Raw genomic sequence first — 27675 nt, forward strand, 5'->3', positions numbered from 1 at the left:
AGGCCTAATCGGCCCTCAGAAAACCCATGCTGGCTGCTCCCAATCACCTTCTTGTCTTTCATGTAATTAGAAATTATTTCTAACACTTCTAACTATTTCTAAGACAATTTGTTCCATAATCTTCCCAGGGACTGAGGTGAGACTGACCAGTTTCTGTTTCCCTGGATCCCCATTCTTGCTTAGCTTGATTGCAATGACCTTTCAAAAATGTCAGAGTGAATCTGCAGTGATGTTGGACAGCTCCTTCAGTACTGTTGGATGCATTCTGAATCCACTTGCATATATACAAGTGCTCCCTCATGCAGTCTTCCTCTACTGGAAGTACTGTTTCACTTCCACTGAGACTTTCCTAGTACACACAGGGACCTTGGAGGCCTGAGGACAAATTTGACCAGTAAAAAGTAAGGGAAAAAAAAAGAAAAACCAAACATTAAGTACTTCATCCTTTTACCTGTTGTTATCTATTAGGTCCCTGCCCTCCTGAACAACAGACCCATGTCCTCCTTAACCTTGATTTTGCTACTGATGTACTTAAGAGAAACAGTTATTCTTGTCCTCTGCCTCCATTGTTATTTTCCACTCTAGCTGAGCTTTGGCTTTCCTCCATTCCTACATGTACTTCTGATGTCTTCGTATTCTTCCCAAGATCATGCAAAAACACAGTACTACTATGTGAGACTAGGTGCCATACACTGAAAATTATAAAAAAAGAAGTCATTATCTTTCAAAAGAATTTCACAACTCTTTCCCATGCTCCTCTTTTTGTGGTCAGCCCAACTTGCTACATCTCTGCAAGTTTGGGAATAGCTAGTAAAATTGCCACTGATGACTGCTCCACACCAGCATGAATGCACAATCATTCTGAAGCAAGTTAAGTATCAGGAAAAAAAGCATACCTACAGACATATATCCTGAAAATTTGTTATATATCATAACAACTTGTTACAAGGTTTCTAGTAATTCCTTTTCCATTAGGCTATCAATGTACGTCACCATCAAGATCGAAAAACAAAGAAAGGTTTTAGCAAAAGTTTTGCTGGGGGGTAGACTCCGCTATTTCCAAAGAGCTGCCCTTGAACCAATTCCTGTTGGTTTCATGTACATATGTAATAACAATAAACTTATAGTTCAATTATCCAGACCACCAGCAGAAAGATCAGATTCTGATAGTCTAAACTTTGGGGTTTAAAATTCCCATGCAATTCTCATCTTGGATCTTGATTACTCCATTCAACTTCTTGTTAGCCTGAGCAAGACAAATCTTCCCCCTTTCTAGATGGTCTATTAAAAAAATGCTTGATAAAATAGCTACAAACCTTCTCCAAATCAGGCTCCCTTAAAGCTAGTGCAAGTTCATTGTTATCCATCACAGATGCTGCTGCAACATCTAAAGGAGTTGATCCTCTCATAGAAGGAGAAGCTGTTAAAATAAAATTTAGTTTCAACAATAACTTAATAAAAACGAACAATTTTATAGCAAGTACAATAATAAAAATATTTGGATGTTTTAATTATTTAAATTTGTTTAAAATTATTAGTTTTACTAAATTAATGATTTAATAAAAAATATTTTACCACTCAGTTTATAATTATCACGAACTCTATGAAACTTGTCTTTAATAGGAAATCAAAACACCTTTTAGAAGTTCAGGCTAGAAACAACCTGTCTAACACATTCCTATTCTCATCACATACCTTGTTTTAAGATCTCATTCTTTACAATATTCTTCACTGAGACAAATTTGCTTTGAGAAAAGGGATTTTTTTTTTAATGTCCAAAAGAATGGCATTTTATCAAATGTACTGAAATAGGAAATATCTTTCATATTTAAAAGATGAGATCATGAGTTATTTATTTCTTTTAAAATGGCAGTCAATATAGCATCTGAAAAAGCAAAGATTTTCATACTAACACTCCAAATGCATTTTACTTGGGCAGTTTCTCTCCAAAATGATTTTTGATTTATGCTCCTGCCCCATATCTGTACATTAATAAGGACATTTTGATAATAATAATAAAAAAGCACTATGATGATTATATAAAATATACATTCTGAATTAAAACTACTAAATTAAAAAAAATATATATATATATATATCTCCACTGTAACACACGAGACTACCTAATATTTTATGAAAATTTTAAGGTTCATCTCTGGGCATCTGGGCATGTATATTCTAGTAAATAGGCTCTGTATACTGAACGGTCTACAGAAGAAAACAGTGGAGCAAGCCTCAGCAGTGAGAAACAAGCCATAATGAAAGGCTGCTAACACTGATCTATAACCCTCTGTATCAAAATCACGATTTTATTCTGTTTCGCAAATAGTTAAACTACACAAAAATTCTCCCTTATACACCACAAAGTGTATACTAAATTACTTCAATTTAATGCTACTGTTATGATTTTGTCTAAGTTAGCAATAGAGTTAATGATTTTTTTTTACTGGGTAAAGCAGAAACTTCAAGACGAGCACGGAGGGATGCAGAAAAAACAATTGGGGAGGGGTTAGGGGGAATAGAAAGAGAGAAAAAAATGCAGAAAAATTTAAGACTTTTTTGTTTAGAGTCTCAGAAGCCACATACATTACTTACCAAGGCCAACACTACTATTTTCCAACAAATAGCTAAGATGATCAAACATAGCTTTTTGATTCTGCCTGCTGATGCGGCAAAAATAACATAGGAAACGACAGCAATTTGCTACCATTTTTGGGAAAGTGATTTCCTAAAAAGCAAATAAAAACAGACTAAAGCTCAAGTTTAACAGACTTAAAACTTGCAAAAGTTTCTGTAACAGCTGTTTAACGTACTAATATTTACACATCATATTCATTGCATCTCAGTATCTGTTAGGTTTCACTCTGAATTCAACAGGGCTTTCTCAGCAAGTAAATAGCTCCTTAAGTTCCACATATTAAATTATAAGCTTGAAAACAAGAGCTGGGTTCACCCATAAATTCTAGATTCAAACATGAATGAATGCGAATATTCAGTTTTGCAGTGTGATACTGCGTCCATTTTTGTTTCTAAAAAATCCTAAAAATCCCTTTAAAACCCAATAAGCATATGAACTGTTATTTGTATTTTTTTTTCTTAAAAGCATCTGAAATTATAATGCTAATTCTATCTTCTTCTGGAATGGAAAAATGGATTCTTCTAAAAAATTGATCAAATTAGTAAATTAGTAAATGGTTGTGGTCTCTGTACCTCCAATGACTGCTCAGCACCTTACAGGATAAAGCTTTGAACAGCTATATTTTATTTTTTCTGTGTTCTTACAGTAAATTGCTTTACCTTGGATTCTCCTCCACCAAGCACGTTTACCATCACTTCCATGACAGTCTCATGCATGCCTAAAGCTCTCATGAGATTTGGATGTTGGTAAAATACTTTGTTATTCATGATGTCTCTAAATAAAAGCAATAAATAAATAAATAAATAAAATTGATTACAATTTTATGACCAGTTTACCCATTAAATTATTTGCAAAGCTGATTTGCTGTGTAATTCTTCACCATCTGAAGGGACTGATCATCATAAGATGTGAAGAATTACATTGGGACCTTCTCTACGCTGAGTCTCTCTTGATATCCCCCTGCTTAACCTCTCTGCCCCTCCCCTTCCCCACCCATTACAGCTATTTTTTTTTTTTTAATGGACATCACAGAAGACCCTGACCTTTCTTTTCCCATATTAAAGTTATTGCCCTAACAAGACAATAACGAAGCAGAGTATGATGATCTTGCATCTTTATTCCAAATCTAAAAATATTTTCTGACAAAAGCACAATCAAAACTGCTATATTAGGTTAAATTTCAATTCAACTAATCAACATTTTCTGAGAAAGCATTCTTTTCCAAATATTTTCAGCCTTGAGATATTTGACATCTGCTGTCAAGACCAAGAAAAAATGATTGTAGAGGTGAGTACGTAGATCCAGCTACTGTCATCAGGAACTTTAGCTACATAAATGTTAACTTTAGTTCATGAGTTACGGCTCACAAGGACGCTTTCTTCTACATATTTCAGCGGATTACATTTGCATATTTGAAAATCACTCCTGAGGATTAAAATGTCACTATTTTATACAGATGTGATATGTCCAATAAAAATGTGTATTTTAAAAAGTAATTACATTTCTAACAACTGTAGTTAGTCATGAAATCGCATGCAACCCACAAAAAAATGTGAAAACAATCAAGTCATGGGAGAAAAGGACTAGCAAGTCACTACAGGAAATACTGTTGTCAACTGTCCAAATTTCACTGTATGTTTCTTATGACGTAAACCTTCTGCAATTAGGGAAATTTCAGCTTTACAAAAGACATGAAGAGGACCGATTCATCATTCTATAAGCTACAAATCTACAACAATCAGTAGTACAACAGAACGTATACAGTACATCTGATGTAGGTGGCACTATCAGTGTCTGATCCCCAGTAACTCAGAAAGATTAACTGATCATTTTTTTCCCCAAAGCCTCCAACTACCAAAGATGATAAAGGATGTGCCCTGCCTCCAAAAGCTACCCATGACACATATCTTTCCTGCAATCACCACACGCTGCATGCTATAGAAAATGACCTCAGTGGTGACATTCTATCAAGTCATCCTAAATTCTTATTTGCCTCCAGCAGCTTTCTTTCACAGGAATAACAAAGTACAGAAAGTCAAAATATCAACCTCAGGGGCTGGCCAGCAATACTACACTATTTTGGAAAATACATCCACTTTCAGTGTTCTGTGTAACTGCTGACTGCATTATGAAATGTCTTCCAGAATGTCACTTCTAGAAAAACTCTTAACAGCATTTCTGAGGAAACTGAGTTTTTAAGCAGGAACAAGTGAATCTTCCATTTCTCAGCTGTAAGAAAGGAATGCTTTCCACCCACAGTAAAAAATCTGGCATTTCTAAATAGGTACTGGAGCCCAGGTTAGTCTATAAAAGACATAAATGGCACAGCTGGGGAACCTACAAGATAAACAAGACTATGACAGAAGCTATCAAGAAGGGTGTTAAGAACAGGCAGCAAGAACACTTGCTTAACAGAAAATACCTCTTTTTTCCTTAAACCAGATTTTCACATATCACCAGACTGTTACCATTAAATCAGCCTGACTCACAAAGTCTTACCTTTTAACTTGTAGCATAAAATTGTGAGGAAAAAAAAATGCTAACAAAAAGAAAGCAGAACATGAAATAAAAAACATTCTAAGCTTGGTTCCCCACCCCCTGCCCCAGGCAGAACAATGCCAGAATTTAGTAATTACTCATTCATTTTAGTCTTAGCTTAAATGAAACATAACTCAGATTTAAAATACGAAGGTGAATATAGAAATACCATTGTTTTCTGTATGTTGATGGGTGACTTTCCCCTTCACTAAAGCATTAGCGTGAGTACACTGAATATTATAACAGCCATGAAAAATTTATTGAACCTGCTGGCAAGCTATGAAGTAGTTCATAACGGTATTGCAAAACTATTTATACACATTATTTGGATATTTTAGATTTTCAGTAAGTGGGGAAAAAAAAAAAAGGAAAATATATTTTGCACAACAAAAGCTTCTCTTCCTGCATTCCTGGCATTCCTCATGTAATGCTAGCTCTTGTCATCACTATTGTTGACTGGGGATTTCTAAAACATCATAGCTGGTGTTTAATCTCACCAGATATCTCTCAGATGATAACATTTCTTTGAAAAAAAATAAATGCTCTTTGCTTTTAGAGCTGATCATGATTTCTTTACACCATTTTCTCCAACTGCACCTTCTATTAGGCTATATTCTAGTCATATAATTGAGAAAAATAAGACTGGATGAACTAGTTCAACCAGTACTTGTTACATGCAGTGCAATAGAAAGATGGCATTTGTGCAGACACATGTTTATAAAACTCCATTTTCTGACAGCTAGAGGGGTTTTGTATGTGTCAACAGCTGCCAGTTCCTATACTCATATAAAAATGGACAGCAGTGTTGACAGAAATCTTTATGGCAATAGTATTTAAAACATGGCAACAAAATATATTTTTGTAGTATCTTTTAACATTACATATGGACGCAAGGTAATGGCATGAAGCTGTGTTAGGGGAGGTTGGGGTTGGATACTAGGAAAAGGTTCTTCACTGAGAGAGTGGTTGGGCACTGGAACAGGTTCTCAAGGGAAGTGGTCACAGCCTCGAGCCTGCTGGATTTCAAGTGTTTAGACAACACTCTAAGACATCTGGTTTGATTTTGGGGTGGTTCTGTGTGGAGCCAGGAGTCAGACTTGATTCTTGTGGGTCCCTCCCAACTTGGGATATTCTATGTTTTCAACTTTTCTCACAAGAAAAGTTTACAGATGTCACTTGCAACTCTCCAAAACTGATTCATATAATGCTACAAATGCATACAATGTTTACAACTGAAGATACTATACAACTAATACCAATGTCTGCATTTACACCCATATAGACTATTCACATTCAAACTTCATGCATAATTTTGATGATAACCGTACAACAAATAACAACAAATATCTGCACATTAAGAGATGTTATTTACCCTAATCCACGAATCATAAGTTTCTCTTCCTCTTTTCCCATCCTGACACTGAGCAAGGAACGTATTTGGCCGAGGGATGCCAGAAGATTGATTGTGTCTTCCACAGACACACTATTTATAGTATAGGTCTTTGGCAGGGCTCGAACCAAGCCACCAATACCATCATACTGGCGATGAAGCAGTACAAACATGGCCCTGACTAACTCTGGGTCTTCTATTACTGATTCCTGGGCCCAGCGCACCATTGTGTCTGAAATCAACTGTTGAAGAGTAGCTGTGAAGAAAATACATAAATCACACAATTACCATTAATTACTCATATCTCTGCCAGTAGTTCCTCAGAATGCATTATGCACCATGCATTGTAATGAAATCAATTCTCAAGCACTTTTTCCTTAGTGTTTCTTTAGCAGACTATCAAAGCAAAGTATAATCAGACAGTAAAAGCAGAAACATCTCAAAAACAAAAGCCTACATTTAAAATTAAAATTAAATTTTAATTTAATTAATTTAATTTATTAATTTTAACTATTAATTAATTAATTAATTAATTTAATTAATTAATTTAAATTTGAAGTTAAAATACAGGAAATAAATCTAATAAAATAATATTTATATTATATTATTATAAATTATATATATAATTTATATTATATATTATATTATTATTTATAAAAATAACATTTATATTATAATAAAAACAATAACAATGTAATAAAAAATATGAAGACATAGAAGATGCTCACAAACTAGACAGATTTATTTCTACATATTATTTTTAAGATTTTTGCAGGAATTCAGCTCTCAGGGTTTTTCTTACATATTATGAAGTGAGGAAAAATGCGCTGTAGCATATGTAAATGCTGTATTACTTATTTATGGCTCTAAGCTGTGCATCCAGTCGAAAGTTTGTAATGTACAAAATGGAATAATTCAATTTATTCCATTACCAAACAAAAAAGACCTTCAAAAGAAATAAATGAGAAGACTCCAATCAAATAAATGTGAAATCAGTGTTTGCATAATTTGAACTAAATCTCTAAAGAAGCAAGAAACCTATATATGATGTTCTGACTGGCAACAATTGCAAGGATTTGGGAAATTTATGTATGTTAAAACACAAAAAACGTATAACGACAGTTAAGATTTGATACCATGCTTTAGAAAAAGTACTCAAGATCTAACAGTGTAGGCAAACTATTTGATGAGGACAAGTGAATGCTGTTCTTTTTCCTGCCTGAGGGAACTTCAGCTGAGGTCTGCAAGACCTTGCCATATCAATCTGGGACCCTCTCAAGATATCCTGGTAGTTATACATTAGAAAATCCTGCCTTTTATATTCACCTAGCTAATCAATTTATATCCATGTCAAGCAGATAACAAAGGAAGTTTGATAATCCCTGCTAAAGTTCAACAAACCTCCTGATAAATACTCTGGTGTTAAGACGGTTTATGCAGGGCAAACATCAAAAATATTTTCAAATTAGAAATTTATGTGTTGAGTGTAACACAATTTTGGAATAAAGTAGATGTAATTTCAGTCTAAACTCAAACCACAGAAAAGTGAAAGTACTCAGAGAAAGATACTGACCAAGAAGGGACAGGAGTTTAAAGAAAAGACAATATTTAACAAAGAGACTTTTTTCTATGATGTAGTAATACAGAGTAAGGGGAAAACATAAAATGGAGCACTGTATTTCATTATTGTTGTCCAAACACTGCACTATACATATTTCCACTGTCATACCACATAGCATTTTTTAGAACAGAAGCACTTAAAAAGTAAGTAAAAGGGTGAAATTTGTTTTGGCTGATACTTCAGAAGTTACTAGAACTGAAAAAAATAATAACAAAAAGGGACATGGTATTAAAGTCTCCTTTGTTCTTTGTGAAGAATCACATAAACAGGCTGTTTTCTCCTGTTTTAATAAATCCAATACTATATCCCATTTGCCCATGGATCTGGCTGTATCTTATTTGCAATGTAGAACCCAAACAGTCTAGTCATCACCATAATGACTTGTGTGGGCACTTATTTCCTCTGATGAGTTGTACAGAACTATTTCCATATAATATTGTTTTTCTACTAAGACAGAAGAGAGACAAATTGGTTTTGTAGAGCTCTAAGCTTACTACAAGGAAAAAAAAAAAAAGGAAACTAAGATTCACCACAAGATCCTGTATAAACCTAGCCTCTAATCATCTCTGTGATAATGAAATAGTTAAAATCTGCATCACTAGAAAGCACATTTTTAGGACAAAAATATTACTTCTTAACACTAAACAAACACTAATAGCTGGCATCTAACTAGTCTTCTCATTATAAGTGCCATGACGAAAATCTTCTCATCCCATAATGTTAAGCACTTACATTATGCAACCAAGTTAAAAATTCAGCCTCCCTAGGAATTCTGCGTAGTCATTGAAGGAAACCAAGTTTCTTCCAAAGTCAGAACATCTAAACTATATGTCCCAAAATTAGTTCCTGCTAGTAGGGTAGTCAAATATTTAACCAAAAATTAATTCCAGCTAGTAGCATAGCAGCATCAGAAATAAGGCATATGAAAGTGCCACCATAATAAAGGTAAAATAAATAAATAAATAAAACAGAATTGACAAGTAAAAAAGGTAAAATTCCATGATCTGTTGGTCCCAAGTACAGAACTTGGATGGCACCAGTAATGATTCTTATCAAGATGGAAAGGAAGGAAGTTTCAGAAAAATGACAGAGCAACAATCACACTCTTGGATTTCAGGTTGAGTGGGAAGTCTTTCTCCTTGCAAATTAGGATCCAATTGTGCAGTCTTCTTTCAGCTGTCAACTTTCATGCAAATACTGATTTGAAGCTGCTGCAGCTGGTTTTATGAGCAAATTCTCACAATCAGGACCTTGCTACAATTATTGTCTGCAATAACACCACAAAAAGCAAGAAACATTCTGTAAAAAATGACTAGAAAAAGGATCAATTGTGAAAAAGACAGTAGCAGTTTTTCACTACATCCATTGGAGAAGCAAATCTGTCTATCAAAAAATCTTCCTGTCGTAAAATGTCATTCCAGCTGAGCTTGTTTCAAATCAGAGCTATAAACTTTAAAATGCACAGATGTTAAAATATATGAACAACTTCCTCCTCTGCTTTTTTTTTGCTATTTGGAATTAGGATACAATAAACTGTGATTTAATATTGCTTACAGGATGTCTTAGCATCATCATCAACTGGCTTCTCAGCTTGCTTCTTCTTCAGATATGTAACTTTTTCCATAAGGTATAGGAGGCGACCCCTAATGGTTAAATCACTGCTTCCATCCAAGGTTCCATCTTCATCTAGTTCAATTCCTGAAATCAAAAATATATACTAAATAGTAAAAGACTAAAATTAAACAAGTTGCGGCCTTATTTTTTATCTTGTATGTACAAACAAACTGAACTATATTGTTCTGCTCTATTCTATCTTTTTTATTCTACATTAAAAAAAAAAAAAAAAAACTTGGTATGTAGTATGCTTAACCAGAAATCTGGGACAATTGCAGATTAGGTATACATGCAAGGCAGGAAACTGCAGACAAAGGATCATGTAATCTTATTAACTTACTGTATAAATTGTGTAGTATGATACATAAAATACGTAGGTAAATACATTCCTGTGCTCAGATCTCTCAGTATGGATGTTTCCATGCTAACGCTGATTACTTCATGACTTCACGTTTCAGACATGTGAAGCCCAGAACTATATATATAATGCCTACTGACACAGTAGAGCTCAACCGATAATAGCAAAGCATATAAGACTTTTAGGTAAAACATAACATAGAAGTGAAAGAACTAAAATTACAATAAATATAATTTGTAATGACCGTCAGAAGAAATCAGCCACCTTCATAATACAGTGACTGTTTCATGTGATATACTTTATAGCAAGTTCTAAAATTTCAAAGAAAACGTGTGAGACTTTACAGAACCATGGTCTTGCTGAGACAGTATCTGAAGGCTCTACTCTAGCCTCCCTGCTCAAAGTAGGTTCAATTAGAGCAGGTTGCTCAGGACCACATTCATTCAGATTTTGAATATCTCCTAGGATGGAGGTTCTTGAGTTCACATTACACTTACAGTAAAAAATAAAGGTAAAAAAATAATATTAGGTTTAAATAGAATTTTCTTATTTCATTTTGTGTCCGCTATCTCTTCTGCTGTCACTGGATACAACTGCGAAAAGTCTGTCTCAGTCTTCTTTATTTCGCCTGCCCTATAGGTATTACATGCATTGATACAATCTCCTCCACGAGCCTTTTCCTTACATTAATCAACCCCAGCTCTCTCTGCTTCTCATTATGTGAAAGATAGTCCAAAAATATAACCATCTTTGTGGCCCCTCACTGGACCTGCTCCAGTGTGCCTGTGAATCTCTTATACAGGGGAGCCCACCTGTTGGCTCTCTTTGCTGCAAGGGGCCTTCACTGCTACATATGTTTACCTTGTTGTCCACCAGGACCCCCAGGTCCTTTTCTGCAAAGCAACTTTCGAGTTTGGCCATGTTTTCAATACACAGAGCAATTAATTCTACTCAACTGTAATGTATCTTCTGAATATTATTTTTCTACTTGTAGATTATGCAAATTACTATATAAAATTATTTTTCTACTTGTAGACTATGCAAATTACTAATTCTTCATAACAAAAAGAAAAGAAACATAGTGACAAAACTAGACCAAGTAATTCAAAAAGAGTAGCATGATGCTTAAAGACTAAACAAATATGGAAAAAAGAGATAGATGAAGCCTCCTCTCCTTTCAAAAGTTATTCCTAAATTCTTTAATTCATCTAAGTTTTTTGTCAACTGACAGTTTTCTTTGAATTTTCCATTTTTTCCCCTTTTTTTCATTTAAAATAAAGATACTTAATTTGAAGCATCATAATGCACCTTTATAAAGTTTGTGAATTATACCAAATTGGGATGGAGCAGAAAACACATTCCAGGGCAAGAAGTTCAGCAGCTTACAGGAATAAGCTGGCAGGAAACTCATGAGGTTCAGCAAGGAAAAATACCAAGCGTGACAGTAACATCTGGGCATGAAGTTGTTAAAAAGATTTGCAAAAGAACTTTGAGCGTCATGTTGGACAAAAAGCTTAACACCAGTCAGCAGTGCACTCTAGCAGCAAGGAGAGCTAAAAGTATCCTATATTCGCAGAAACACAGTCACAAAGGGAAGTGATTATTCACCAGTACTCAGCATTCATGAGACAACATCCAGAATGGTACATGTAGGTTTGGGCTACCCAATACTAGAAACACTTGAAAAACTGCAGGGCATCCAACAAAGGTCCATGAAGATGACTAGTGGCTGGAACAATTGTTCTCTAAGGAGAATAAGGAATTGGGCTCATTAGCCTGCAGAACAGAAGCTTTCTGGGGTACCTAACAGCAGCCTGTGAGGAAGACATCAAGAAAATGCAGCTATGCTCTTTTCTGAGGTGAACAAAATACAGATGTCGAACTAAAACAGGCAGGGTTCTTAAACAGACATAAGGAAAAAAGAAAAAAACTCCTATTTTTTACTGCAAGCTGCATATTTTTATTGGACAGTATTTACTGTTGACATAGTGTAATCTCTAGACTACTTAGCTGCTTTTTATTTCCCTAAAATTATTAAATTTATTAAATTAAAATTAAAAAAATAAATTAAATTAAAATTATTAAATTTAGAAAGACAGCTTCTAAAGCCAATGTAATTTAAGAAGTAAAAATATTCAGTAACAGGACTTACCACAGTGCGTCATTAGGTCTTCATGGAAATCCAAGAGCTGGTCCCGAATTTCTTCAGGACAAGGACAATCGGTTTTATCATCCTTAAAGTTCAGCAGCATGTTAATCTTAAAATAGAGAACACATAGGAAAGGCAAACAACACTGATTTCTGAAGGAAAAATTTTGAAGTCAAAAGAACTCTGCCACACATGAATCAAAACAAAATGGTCCATTGTAAGCTGTATCTACCTGCTCCTGAGGTGGTGATCGAAATTCCTTCGTTTTTCTAGCTGTCAAGGCAGCAGACATGTTCAAGGCCTGCATCACCTCATTGTACCGGAAGCGCTGATTCTCTTGAAGCTTGGCCACAAAATCATCCGAAAATGCTACAATGGCTTCTATCCGGTGTCGTACCTGGCAATCACACAGGTACTGGAGTAGATGACACATCTGAGGAAAGAGCAACACAAAAGTATGAAGAGTAGGCTAGCCAAGAAGTCTCCTCTGCATATTAATACAAATAAGGATAGATTCCTTACAGATACAGTCACTGTCAAACTGAATGAAATCTTTAGTTTAGTCATTTTCATTTTTGTTCATATAGCACAGTTTTCATTCATTGCAGTTTTCATTTACTGCATCTGAAGTGATCTGCAATACATCCTACACCAGGAAGATCTGCCATGTGCAAGAGATTTATGTGCCCTGGACATATAAAACTCCAATAAAAGTTATGAGACAATGGATTTATTCATTGCTTCTATGCAATTTCTTTTCTGTCTGGATCCACAAACATGAAGAAACTTCATTGAGAAAGTAATTCTATTTCAAGAAACAGTTGTTTGATCATTGTGAACAAGTTTATGTCATCAGAAAGATACTAAATCTTGTTGTTTCCTCCAAGGAAATTACTTCGCTATTAAACCACCATCAGACCTCTGTATTCCTTGACAGGGAAATTACCAGGTGAAGAAAAAAGGATCTGTGAATAAATGGGAACAACCACTAACACAGCAATATTGTTACCTGTAGTTTAACAGGTTCAGGAAGTTTCATCTGAAGCAGTCCTTCCTTTGGCACCTGCTCCCCTCTGGTTTCTTCCTCTCCTTCTTCTGACTTGAGCTCATCTGAACTCAGCTCCTTCTCTGAGAAATCACTTTCATCCTCCTGGCTCACAGCTTCTTTGAAAACCCTGGGCTCAATCAACTGCAAGATGTGTTTCAGATCCCCATTGTGGAAGATGCCCATAATTAGGAGAGTGTAAAAGAGCTTGATGAGAGGAACAAACAGAAATTCTGTAGAACCTCCAACTGGATCCCTGACATGGAGGCTGCCCTCCTGAACAGCTTCAGTTAGCATCTCTATTGTTTTGGCTTTTAGGATTTCAAGAGGGAATTCAGGACTGAACTGAAAGCATTCACTGCTAATGCTTACAAAACTTGGTGAGGAGAACTGCATTCTTGGTCTCAAGGAAGTGCTAAGTCCTATACCAGGAAGGCCATGTTTTTTGTTTTCATCAGGAAACAAAGTAATACTCTTGGTCTCATCTGTCATTGGGACAATAAATTCATTATTCATCATTAACCTGGCAGTTGCATAAGTATTGAGATGGATGTCAATAAGTAAGTCATAATATCCTGCACGTAATAATCCTGGCATATATTTATTCTCAATAGCATATAGGAGCTGAGATTCATCCACATGGCTACACATAGCATGGGCCACTCGGTTGTTCCCTAAAGCACAAACAGCTGAATATAATCGGAGGGTATGGTAGTGAAATTTCAGCAGTTCTTCTTGTTCTGTCAGCTCTAAAATATCAACCGTTCTGCAGAGAAAAAACAATACAGTAAATTGCTTATCAGTGCAAAAACTTACTTAAGAGAAGGAATTCAAAATTCTTCCTAAGGATAACATTGGCACAATATCATTTCTAGAGATGGACTTTTTCCACTTCTCAACTGTCATGTGAGAAACTGTTAACCTTAGAATCAAGGACCAAGAACACAGTTTAATCAGACAGATATTCAAGTTGCTCCTGAAGTACACCTTCATCTACATTCAAAGGGGAAAGATCAAACTAAATTACTTAACACAGAACAATTCTTCATACTACAAACAAGAATTTGGATAAGTGAAAAAGATTGTTTTTAAACTAGTACAAGTTGGGATATTTGTCATTTATTGTTTTTAGAATTGGGGTAGCAAAATGGAAACAGACTAACCAGTTAATTTGCAGAAGGTTAATTTGGGCAGATTGTTTTTTTTGTTTGTTTGGAATTCTTTCCAAGCTTTTAAGTGATCTTAATTTCAGGTTTAACATTGGGCAAAATGCTGAGACATTTAAGTAACAAAGAAATCTCAAAGATAAAATTTTCCAACTGTTTAAATTTAGGAAAATTAAAGTACTGGAATAATTAAATTGGTCACAAATTTTTAAAAATATTAAAGAAAATCAGATCTTTGCCTACCTTGCAGATTATCTTTAATAATTTATAAACATACTTTCCTTCTTTTTTTATTCAAAATCTACATGTACTGTTACAGACTTTGGAGAGAAACTAGGAGAGGTTGTAAACAAAATAAGAGGATGCAAATTTTAAAACGCTGCAAAATTAGATTACATTTCGTATTAGCTAAACCAAAACATATTGCCTTTATTTACATGTGTTATAAATACAGAGATAAAATAGAACAGAGAAGGACTTGGGCTTCTCTTACAAAAAACTTCTATTATATAATCCCAATTTATCTCTGATATACTTTTACACAAAAACAACATTAACCTGTTTTCTTCAGGAATGTGAAGGGCCATGAACTGCAAAGGATTCAGGCACTGTATCATCCAGCCTTGACGTTCACTGATTCGAGAGACATCAACCTTCAAGAAGTGGTTTGGCACTCTGCTCCAAAGCACATGAGTCAGAAACTGGACATGGAGACGTGGAGGACATTGAGACACTGGGTTTTTGTGTTCACTTTTGAATAAGCCAGCAGACAATGGCATTACATTCTGGAGAATTCCAACGGAAGAGACAATCAGTTTCCACATCTTTACCAACAAAGGAATATACGATATGATATTTCTCAAGAAATATATTCAACACACAGCACAGTACAACAGAAAATTTTCAGTAGTTTGTACAATCAGCTGGTAACAGTTGACAGATTAGCAGCAAGAGAGTATTTTCCACTTTTTTTTTTTTTTAAATAGCAAAATTTGAAACAAACTTGAAAGCAATGTGTGTTCTTCTTGGACCAGAGACCTGAACCTGTCTCTTCTTTTACCTCTTTTGATTTGTAAGTCATCCATATTTCCAAAGCATAGAAGTCAATTACAGTTCAGTTTTACTGAGTTCATAGGTTAAGTGTATCTCAAAACTCTTTAAGACCCTAACCTAATCTGCAGAGAGATTTGCCTTGCTGACCTGTGATTCCTTTTCATCATGAAGGATGAGATTCAGAAACTTCAATGGGACTTGCAATATCCTCTGTCAACGCTAATCAGTTACAGCAATTTTCATCCAATGTACTATATTTTAAATACATAAATTAATAATAGAAATAGCAATAGTGCAACCACTTGGAATAATGAAAATGGGTCCAATACCAAGAACATATTTTGTGCAACAATTAGCAAAAATAAAATATATATATATATATATATGATACAACATAGTCCTAAACCTGCATAAAACACAACCATTATTTACCTTTATTCTACCCAGTTCAAACTGGAAAACGTTGGGGCTTGTAGCTTGAGCAAATACAGCAGGAAATAACTTCGTACTAGGTTCAACCTACATAAAAGAAGCAAAAATATTTAATCACTTAAGACAACAAAACAGTATTACATTAAAAAAACAAAAACTAATATCTGTATGGAAAGCTAATAAGTGCAAGCCTCTGAATAACACTCCAGAAAGTAGAAATAGGAGAGGGAAAATACTATTTTAGCAGTGGCAATTACTTTTTCTTCCAATCTTGTAACAAACTTTCTAATAAAACACAATCCAAGGATTCAGTTTCCCTCCTTCCCATTGGAAGACATCATCAAAGAATACTCACCTGATAGTACGTGCCCAGTTCCTTGCCGTTAGCTGTGAAGGTCAGTAGGCCACTGGCAGCATCAATTAAGCAACCAATTTCCAGACCATTATTATTACGTCCTTGTCCAGGGCTCATGCTCTCTCCTGCGCACACCATATAGCAGTTGCTGCGCTTTATACTGAATGTCAAAAGACAAATATATTTATGGATGGTGTGTAAACTTTATGTAGTGGCCTAAAAGAACATTGTACAACTGCAATCAACAGGGTCTTGTGGCTGAAAACAGTAGCATAATCATTGCCAAAATTCAATGAAACTTAGACTTTATAATTGGAAAAAAAAAAAAAAAAAGATGACAAAATATTAACAAGTTCAAATCTGTTCTAAAATTCGGAGAGAAAAAATGGATTTTTTCACGTTAATATTTTAAACTGCTTTGTGTTAGGCATAACTGACTTTCTGACATGGATCAAAAGATGAAATGGTGAGAGGTGCTGTTGCACTAATTCGTGTCTGCTCAAAACCAAAAAGTTCCAAAAATAATACAAGCTATTTTACTCTACTTTGTACCTGTTCAGAAATCAATAGTTACAGGACCGTGACCTGAATGACTGAAACTACCTTAAAAAGCTGAATTACTCTTTTACTTCTCAGTGTCTATTCATCTGATTATACCATTAATCCTGTTTCTTTACAAGCAATAAGAGAATACTATAAAGTTAAAAAAGGACCACACTGCCTGTCCTCTTTCTTACTATAACTTTTTTTTAATCAACTCAACTACAATAAATAGAGTGGATTTGCAGTTTATAAATTATTAGTTGCCTTTGTGAATTATAAAATATGTAACAATTCAGCTAAATTGTAACCAACCTCTCATGAACCTTCCCTTTTTCATCTCCCAGTGTCACTGTGACCGTACGCACTCTGTCCAAGTCAAAGCTTGTGTCATACTGATGAAAGTCAGAGGTAATCCAGCCTACCCAGACATTAGCAGGTTCTTGGCCAGGAAATATTCTCACTGAATAATAATACTGTAAATAAAAATAATAATATCAATAACTGTTAGTTGGTTTTCCGATATATCAGTTTGATTCATGATACATTTGTTATAATCTGAATATGTCGTCTCTTTAAAAATAGCATAAGCTTGTTCAAGTGCAATTCATAAACAAAGAAACAAAAGGATACTAATACTAATCAAAATACAGTCTACAAAAACATTCAAGTTAAAATAAAACAAAAAATGGAAAACTGATGAAGTATTGTATTTTAGGCTTCCATATCACAGCACCATAGGCTATTTTTGTACTGCAGCTGCAATATTTATACTGTAGGTTACTGTCATTTTCTAGTATACTAATACCTTTTAGAAAAAGGAAAATATATCTAAAATAGCAGCTTTATTTTTCTTGTCAGAGAAAAATGCACAAAAAAAAAAAGTATTACGTTCACTAGAAACTCCAAGAAATAGATGCTGAATAAAATTAAGATAGATGTGTTCAAATGGCCCTGAACACTTATCTGTTTGCTTAATGCACTTCTTCCTTTTTATTCCATTATTCTGGAACTATTTATTTTTCCTCTTTTGGTGTTGTTAACAACAGTTTCAAAAACATGTTCTATTTAATTTATGACTTTCCATATGGAAATGGTTTTAGATTGACAGTCAAGTCAAACCAAAAGGAACGTAGCAGTCTCAACTTCAGTAGTGCAGGACTACTGAAGACATTTAAATAAAAAATTTTGCCTGAAAATTAGTTTCTGAAACTCTTACAAGCAAATTCTTGTAGTTATACAAAAGGCAAACAGCTAAAATACAAATCCAATGTTACCATACCGTGGAAGTTTGCATCAAATAATCATAGTCATCCCTATCATCTGCTAGCACATCCTCGGTAAGCCGTGCAGAATGGCTTGTGCTATAATCTGGCTTTGTCCTCCTGAGCATAAATCTGTAACAAAATAAGTAAAATCAAAATCAGAATCTATACAAAAGGCTCAATAGATTAATATATATACACACAGTAGTTTTGTACTAATACTTGTCCTAGAGTACATATCATGAAATGATCACAAAAGCATTCAAAATAAAACAAATGATAGGTGCATAATAGCTGGAAAAGTGTTTTCAGTTTTTGGCTTAGTTTTAATCTACATCTTGCATATGAAGCAACTTAAGAATATGAAGGTTAATTGCCCCTCTTACTGCATTATATCCAAATTTAGGGCAGAATTAGGGAAAAATCTCTGCAGACCTGACTGGCATTTTCTTCAACCATTTAAAATAAAATAAAATAAATAAAATTAAATTAAATTAAATTAAAATAAAATAAAATTAAATTAAAATAAAATTAAAATAAAATAAAATAAAATACTAATGTGCTACTAACCTTTGTTTAAGACGTGAAGGCTTTTCTTGAACATAATCTTTATGGTTATTCAACTCTGATTTTGTGGCATCTTTTTCTCTTTCTGTCCGGTCAGGCACTAGATGACCATGAGCAGTTTTCATTAGAACCTCAAAATCAGAATCAGCATCATAATCCTCCAAATCATTCTTTGGGCCAAAAAGACCAGTGCCTGGTAACCCTCCTGCAGCTGTTCTGGAGAACACCTCAGCACATTCAATAGGCATACTTAATCGAAAAAACATGACGTCTGTTTTACTGTTCTGTGAACCAAAGGACTTCTGCGTGACCTTCAGGCAGGGGCAGCTGTCTATGGTGCCATCAATTCTCATCACCTATCAAACATAAAGATGCAGTTGTGTTGAAGCTGATGCTTTGCCCCCTGTTAAACATTCAAGTTATATTTCTAGCATAAGCACCTATGACTAGCAGAGCTTGCAACTGTCAATGGTCAAATGCATTGTAATTATTGTATGGTCATTTTAAGGCGAAATTAATACTATAAGGAGTTCCTTCCTTAAATACGAAGCACTTACAAAAGAATGTTATTTCTCATCATAGTTCTGTGCAATACAAGTCTAACACTGCCCAGAACAACACAAAACAACTAATAAAGTATACATGCACAACAAAGAATACAAATCTCTTAAATATTACAATATGATACACATCAGCTGAAAGACAGTTCCTATTTCATCAATGTCAGAAAGATTTCATGGCAGACTTCAAAGGCATTAATTCAATTTCATCAAGATGCACAACTGACTGGGACATAAGTGTCGACACAACTGGCTAATAAATATTTATTAAAATCAAAACCTTTTAGTTATGGAATATCACTTTAGAAAGTGTATCCACCAGAACACATGGTATCTGTTATGCAGAAATGCCCACTTTCTGGAACTTGTTTATAAGCACATTTCTCACTCACTGTACCAAGAGCTCCTAAAAGGACCTCTTGTAGAGGTTGTCTTGGAGAACCTCATGGTTACACATATTACAGATTTCATGCATAATACCATCAACCAAAGAACTGCATTATTTGCAACTTCACTGAATGTAACAAATTTGTAATAGGAGCAAGGTTTGTCCAGAACTGGGTCAACATATCAAATTTAAAATCTTGTCTAGAAGAACAAAAGCAGAAAGATAATTAAAAAAGACTCGTGGAAGAAGTGTCTAAAAACATCTTAATAGGATTACAAACCTCAATATGTTCATGATTTTGTGGCACTGGTAGAAACTGAGGGAGTCTTTTACTCAGCCAAATGGTGATGTCTCTGTTTGTATTAACAGCAAAGGGTTCATACCCTTCCTGTAAGCCACAGATAGTGAAAAATTTTAGAGTGCTGACATCTTTTCCAAAGTTCATTCTTCCCACTTGAGATGGGCCCAGGCTGCACACAGGTAGAAATCCTTAAAACAAAATGAAAGAATATGTGGGTTGTGCACCACAAACATCAGAAAAATCTTTCTCTTCCATAAACCCATTAAAAATAATTTTTAAGAAAGACATAAAACCAAACAGTATAAATGCAAGCAGCTAGCTATAGCACATGGCCATTATATGTCACAAATTACTATATCTCAAATATCATTCTGGAAATGAAGCTCTCTAATATCCATTAATCTCTTCACAACTCTCAACTCACTTCACTGAGTCATGGATTCTAAAAACCAACACTTGGTTAAACTCTCTGTTAGGTGATAGAGTACTGCCAATTTTACTTCAAGTCTAAAAATTTTTGTTATTACTCCTAAAATTCCATTAGTTATATAGTAATTTGAGAGATCCTAAAAAAATACTATAAAAGTAATATAGGTCTCATCCACACAGCTATATTAGTGGGAAAAAATGCACCAACAGCATGCTGCAGATTAATCTGCATGCTGCAGATTAAAAAAAAATAGTAATAATTCATTTTAAGAGTTCATACCACTCTGTGACTCTGGATAATCAGAGCTGACAATATGATACTGTTGCTTCATTGAGCTTACGTTAGCTTTTTTTTTTTTTTTGGTGGTGGTGGTAGTTTTTTTTGTTGTTTTGTTTTTCTTTTTGAATCAGCTTCACATCATCTGTATGCATCTGTATCTGCTCTCCTACTGTTTCTCTAGTACAGGGAATTCACTTTTGACTCCTTTGCACTTTTTAATTTGTTTATTTATCTGTGCCTGGGGTTCAGAATCATGAAGAACTCATCTATTCCACAATTATTCTGGCTCAGGTGAATCTAACAGGTATTGAAGGGTATAAGGACAAAATACAACCTATGCCTCAACTTCAGGTTGTCCAGATAAAAACAAGGCAGAACATCTGTTCATGAAATGTTTGTTAGAGACAAAAGCAAACTTCACAGCACAGCACCATTTACAGGAATGACTGTCCACAAGATAAAAAATCAGTTTTCATTATCACCTTCACCTTTTTTTCTTTTTTCTTACAGATACTCAAGATTCATTATCATGTGTATGTGTACCAGGCATGATACATTTAAGGCCATAGACTATTAGTCATAAGCTCAAGCCCAGATATTTTTTTATTTTATTTTTTATCTTCACAGGAAGGCTTTTAAATCACAAGGCATCCACTTCTCAGATAACACAGATTTTAGACAACATGATTAATGTGTATTCTGCTAGTGCAAATACACTGATAGAAAATAATAAAGAGTATTTTCCAGAACGAAATGGAAAAAATCATATTATACAACACATAACTAGGAAAGTTATATTTGCTTATATAGATATATACCATGGTAGACCCTAGCAGCTCTAGTAGAGAGAATTTACTAGGCACCCTGCTAACTTAAAGGAGTCTATAAGCTATTGCAAGTGTTTTTAATCAAAGACAAAAATCATAATTCTTCTTCAATAACCTTATGAATCTCAACTCATCATTCTAGAACATTAACAGCCTTCTTCTGTAGACATCAAGTTGTTTGAGAAGGGACGTTCACAGAAACAGTTGTGACAGCATGAATCCTCACAATGTTAACCAAAAATGATGTATGATTTGCTATAAGCCACACAGGTATATGTAGCCTAAAATATGTACTTTGTCTATCTGAATCATATCACAATTTAATTTCTCATTCTTATTAATGTAAAACATTTTCAGATGTTTACAGGATGTATGGCACCCACATTAACAACCTTAAGAAGAACTGTGCTTTCCCCATCTCAAAAAGGGTATAAAAGAACTGAAAATGGACAACAAGAATGAAACTGCTTTCTAATCAGGAAAATTGAAGACCGTAGGATACTTCAGCCACAACAACATCAACAAAAAAAATAAAGTATCATAACACCACCACAATTTATGAGTGACATAGAGAAGGTGAACAGTAAGTGATTTTTCAGTCTCTTTCAAAACAAAAATTGTTATCAAATATATTGTTTGGTAGCAAGCTTCAAAGCAAAGGGAGGAACATCCAATACACTTCCTATATTTTCTTATACAGAAATGTTGTTGAATTCTCTGTCACATAGCATTACTTATGCAAAAAGTTCACATTGATTCAAAAACTGTTTAGAGAACTTCATATGAAAAATAAATCCATCACAGCTACTCAATACATATCAACTTTGGCTCAGGAAGTTTCTGAACCAGAAATCACTGAAGGCTGGGACAAAGTGTATCAAGGAAGTTATTGCTGTCTGCTTGTCCTGCTCTTACATTTACCCACATGCACTTGCTATCCACTGCTGTTGAAAACAAAATAACGACCTAACTAGACTTTAGGTATATTCAGTTATATTTTGATAAGAACATAGAGAAGAACAAAAGCTAAAACAAGTGTTAAAAGACAAGGAGGTGCGAACTGATCACTCTTAAACCTGCAATATATATATATATATATACGCACACGTATGTATAAAAATGTGGCAAGGTTTTGGTAGTGAGGGGCTGCAGGGGTAGCCCCTGTGAGAAGAATCCAGAAGCTGCTAGATAAGGGCCAGTTTCAGCCAGCTCCAAAGGGACCAGACACTGCCCAGAGCCAAGCCAGAAAGTGATGTTGTTTGTGCCTCTATGAGAGCATATTTAAGAAAGGAAAAAAACTGCTGTGCAACTGCAGCTGGGAGAGTGAGGAGTGAGAAGCAGCCATGCAGACCCCCAGGTCAGAGCAGAAGGAGGGCAGTAGGTGCTCTAGGCATGCAGCAGAAGTTCCCCTGCAGCCTGTGGAGAGGCCCCTGGTGGAGCAGGCTGTCTCCCTGCAACCCATGGGTCCCACATTGGAGCAGATCTCCACGCTGCAGCCTGTGGAGGAGCCTCCGGTGGAGCAGGGGGTCTTGGGGGGGAGCTGCTGATTGTGGGGGACCCATGCTGGAGCAGTTTGCTCCTGACAGATGGACCCGATGGTACGGAGCCACGTGGGAGCAGTTCTTGAAGAGCTGCTGCCTGTGGGCAGCCCCCACAGGATCAGTTCGGGAAGGACGGCATCCTGTGCGGGGGACCCCACGTGGAGCAAGGGCAGAGAGTGACTGTGAAGGAGTGGCAGAAGAGGAAGCATTAGGGACTGACCACAGCCCCCATTCCCTATTCCCCTGTGGTGCTTGGGGGGAGGAGGTAGAAAAGGGTGGATGGGGGAAAGGCATTTTTAGTTCGTTTGTTTTTGTTTGTTTCTCAGGGTTCTAACTTGTTAGTAATAGGTAATAAATTTCTCTAATCACCCTATGCTGAGTCTGTTTTGCCTGTGACAATAATTGTTGAGTGATCTCCCTGTCCTTATCTCAACCCTTAAGCCCTTTTCATTGTACTTTCTCCCCCTTTTCCTTTGAGGACAGGGAGTGAGAGAGCAGTTGTGGTGGAACTCAGCTGCCCAGCTGGGTAAAACTACCACAATGTATTTAGGCATTTTTAATTTATTTATCTATACATAAAAAATGTTTTTTGCTTCTGCACAGGTCAAACATTTCATGTAAGGAAGCCTCAATCTCTGTATCTCCATGCAGTATAGAAAAAAGCTGATTAGACAATTAAATGAAGTCCAAAATCTAAGAAAAGATTATATACCCTACTCATGCAAACCAAGTTGTATATATGACACAAAACTAAATCAATTCCTAATATTTGCTCTTCCTGAATAGAATACAGATAACAGCACATAAGCTGTTAATTCTTCTACTTAAGCATTTTCCTGTGGGATCAGAAAAAACTATGTCACAGATGCATTCACTCTTAGATATGAAGCAAATAATTTCCACACACAAAAAAAAATATTAATAATAATAAAATAACACTTTAAGAATCACTAAAAGAAAACAAAGAAATTCAGAACAAAATTCCTACACCGGAAAAATTCTCATTGATGTAATTACTCAATCTGGTATTTTCCATCAACTCTGTAACTGTAGCCAATATGTAATCATGATGATAATCTCTCACCAACACAAATTTCATTGATGCTAGAATGGTACTGTACAGGCAGCTAACTCCTGCAAGTAATCATTACTATACATAAAGTGTTGCTCTGTAGGAATTGAATATAAATACTAGTGTCAGTCTTAAGTATGGAAGCACTAATTTCTTTTTTGGTGAAATTCTGCACTGTTTCACATATGGTATATTTGTCAGTAAGGTTGTTCAGGACTATTCCTTATTTGGTAAAGATATTGCATCTACTTCTTATAAGGACTGTGCATGTCATGAATACAGACTAACTTTCAAGCCCCTTCTTTAAATGGGTATCCAGACATTTTAGATATAATACTTTACAGATGGAATGCTGGAAGCTACACAAAAAAATGGTTTACACATGATGTGGCTCTTATCTGCAGTTACATTACTGGGCTGCAGAGCAAACTTTTAATTTTAATTTATGAAATAGCACAAATGAAAAGAGTTCAATACTACCATCAGAAGAATAACTCTCTAGCATTCTCTGTCACATATGGCAAAAGTATAGCACAGCAACACTTCTTATAAGGTTCCCTACTTTTGAGGATACAGGATGAACTTTATGACCCGATTTGTCAAACACTGAGAATAAACAGCTCATGCTCTCCGTGAGCACAAGTTGATAAAACAAAATTTGGGGTGCACAGTGTACTTGTTCATATTTACAGTGCAAGATTTCCTACACAAATGCATAATAGAATGCAATTACTGTTTAACAATTTTACTTCTGAGAATACATTATTTCACAGGCAGATTAGTTTGTCATAAATCCCAAAGAGCTCCACTTGTTGGCAGTACAACCTAAAATACAGCACACAAGTCTTAGTAAATTGGCAGAGCTCCATATTCCCTTTTCACTGTTCATAAGTGAATTAAAACTTCACAGTCATACGACATCTTTTAAAGCACGACACCAGGCTCTGCCAAATCTTTTATCTAAACTGAGAGGTCTTTTCTGCAGCAGCACATAGCATGCACACAATCCACTGATAGAAGTAATATGCAGAAAGGTCTCAATGCTTTTAAATAGAAGCTATTACCAAAAGCTAACCAAATCCAGCCTTAAAAATTTGAAAGCTCTACAAAAGTAAAATTTCATTTGGTTATTTCATATGTGTGTCTGTATACACACACACATATATACAGATGCCCCCCAATGAAGTGCACACAAAATACCCATAATATAATTGACATTTGTATACTGTTGTATTATAAAATCTGAGGTCAAACAGAATATTCCTCTGAAAACAGAATAGAAGATCTTTGAAAGTTAAGCTCTTTCCTATAAACATGACACTAGAAGAACTTAATGTGAATTAAATGGCTATTGTGAAAAATTTGAATGGCTTGACGCTAACATGAAATTTCTGACATGGCTGCCAAGGCCTTGGTACTCCATCTCAAACCTGAAACTATTTTAGCAATTTCAGAATCAACAGAGATACTTTTAAAATGGAACTTGCAGCTAGAAATGAGTATCATGAAAACTATATCACTGTAATTTCATCAACTTTGAAATCAATGTAGTGATCAAACTGCTACCTGCAGAATCTCATGAAATTCCAGTTTCTCTCAGAATCCCTCTCTACTCAACAGAATTATGCTGCCAAATAGTTGGGCAATTGTTATAATTTCATGGCACCAGGACGATTTTGTTCATATATCACTAACACTATGACAATTCAGGCATCCCTGTCCTTCAGCATGTTACCATAGTATTTAAAAAAATCTGTAGGCACTAATCTGTAGGCTAGCGAACTGGTGGCAATTATATCATTTTAAATCAGATCAAGTTTTTCCTAATTTCTATGGTACGCTAGAAGAAGAAAAAAAATATTCTCCCAAAGTACTCCTGAAAGTAAAATACTCTGAAATACAGATCAAAGTCAAGTGGTTAAAATTCAAAAATGGAAATATCTAATTGATAGGTATAAGATTCATCTTTCCACAGGAATAGGGATCGGTAACCCAAAAGCACTATGCACGGATTTTATTGTTCAAAATTTTTTTCTCTCAGACACAGATATATTATTTTACAGATGTATAATACATATGACAAAATGCATACCTACAAAAGAGAAAAATGGCTCAGAGGCTGGTGCCAACACAGAAATTTTGGGTTTTTTGACCATGGGGCGCTTTACTCGGCACCCAGCCTGATGGCCGCAGATGGGTCCCTACCTCTAAGGGGAAAACAAATCCTAGCCCAGGAGCTGGCAGGGCTCGTTGAGAGGGCTTTAAACTAGGAAAGAAGGGGGATGGGGCTGAAAGAAGGCTTGTTGGAGCTGTGCCAGGGGGAACAATGGCAAAGCCGGGGAAGAAGGCAATGGCCCGACTGAAGTGCATCTAAACTAATGCACGCAGCATGGGCAACAAACAGGAGGAGCTGGATGCCATCGTGCAGCGGGAAGGCTATGACTTGGTTGCCATCACGGAAACGTGGTGGGACCACTCTCATGACTGGAGTGCTGCAATGTCTGGCTATAGGCTCTTCAGAAGGGACAGGCAGCACAGAAGGGGTGGTGGTGTGGCTCTCTATATTAGAGAGTGTTTAGATGTTGAGGAACTTGAGGCTGGGAATGATAAGGTTGAGTCCCTATGGGTTAGGATCAGAGGGAAGGCCAACAAGGCAAGCATCCTGGTGGGGGTCTGTTATAGACCACCGAACCAGGATGAGGAGACTGATGAGGAGTTCTAAAGGCAGCTGGCAGAAGCCGCGAAATCGTCAGCGCTTGTTCTCGTGGGGGACTTCAACTTCCCAGACATATCCTGGAAGCACAACACAGCCCAGAGAAAGCAGTCTAGGAGGTTTCTGGAGAGCGTGGAAGATAACTTCCTGACACAGCTGGTTAGAGAGCCTACCAGGGGAGGTGCCCCGCTAGACCTTCTGTTCACAAACAGTGACGGACTGGTGGGAGATGTGGTGGTCGAGAGCTGTCTTGGGCAGAGTGACCACAAAATGGTTCAGTTCTCTATTCTTGGCGAAGTCAGGAAGGGAACCAATAAAACCACTGTCTTGGACTTCCGGAGGGCTGACTTTGAGCTGCTCAGGACACTGGTTGGCAGAGTCCCTTGGGAGGAGGTTCTGAAGGGCAAAGGAGTCCAGGAAGGCTGGGCACTCCTCAAGAAAGAAATCTTAATGGCTCAGGAGCGGTCTGTCCCCACGTGCCCAAAGACGAGCCGACGCGGAACTAGACCAGCCTGGCTGAGCAGAGAGTTGTGGCTCGAGCTTAGGAGAAAAAGGAGGGTTTATAATCGTTGGAAAAGAGGGCGGGCTACTCAGGAGGACTATAAGGATGTTGCGAGGCTGTGCAGGGACAAAATTAGAAAGGCCAAAGCTCATCTGGAGCTCAATCTGGCTACTGCCGTTAAAGATAACAAAAAACCTTTTTACAAATACATCAACACAAAAAGGAGGAATAAGGAGAATCTCCACCCTTTACTGGATGCGGGCGGAAACTTAGTTACAAAAGATGAGGAAAAGGCTGAGGTGCTCAATGCCTTCTTTGCCTCAGTCTTTAG

General features: G+C 35.9%; 1 protein-coding gene across 4 annotated transcripts in view; it reads right to left on the minus strand.

Moving 5' to 3' along the window:
- Positions 1 to 27675, minus strand: part of RYR2 (ryanodine receptor 2) — a 423080-nt gene that overhangs the window by 124139 nt on the left and 271266 nt on the right. For all 4 annotated transcript variants that reach the window (XM_080588287.1, XM_080588286.1, XM_080588285.1 and 1 more), the window contains 15 exons: positions 19960 to 20168; positions 18735 to 19087; positions 18182 to 18296; positions 17215 to 17375; positions 16360 to 16519; positions 16005 to 16091; positions 15078 to 15304; positions 13318 to 14119; positions 12541 to 12741; positions 12312 to 12417; positions 9742 to 9885; positions 6549 to 6822; positions 3298 to 3412; positions 2596 to 2728; positions 1317 to 1420 (listed from right to left, as the gene is read on the minus strand). In XM_080588287.1, the coding sequence (XP_080444413.1) occupies positions 1317 to 1420; positions 2596 to 2728; positions 3298 to 3412; positions 6549 to 6822; positions 9742 to 9885; positions 12312 to 12417; positions 12541 to 12741; positions 13318 to 14119; positions 15078 to 15304; positions 16005 to 16091; positions 16360 to 16519; positions 17215 to 17375; positions 18182 to 18296; positions 18735 to 19087; positions 19960 to 20168 (3191 nt within the window). The remainder of the gene's footprint in view (positions 1 to 1316; positions 1421 to 2595; positions 2729 to 3297; positions 3413 to 6548; positions 6823 to 9741; positions 9886 to 12311; positions 12418 to 12540; positions 12742 to 13317; positions 14120 to 15077; positions 15305 to 16004; positions 16092 to 16359; positions 16520 to 17214; positions 17376 to 18181; positions 18297 to 18734; positions 19088 to 19959; positions 20169 to 27675) is intronic.

This window comes from Anser brachyrhynchus (assembly GCF_964034855.1).
Source record: "Anser brachyrhynchus genome assembly, chromosome: 3".
NCBI classification, from domain to species: Eukaryota; Metazoa; Chordata; class Aves; order Anseriformes; family Anatidae; genus Anser; species Anser brachyrhynchus.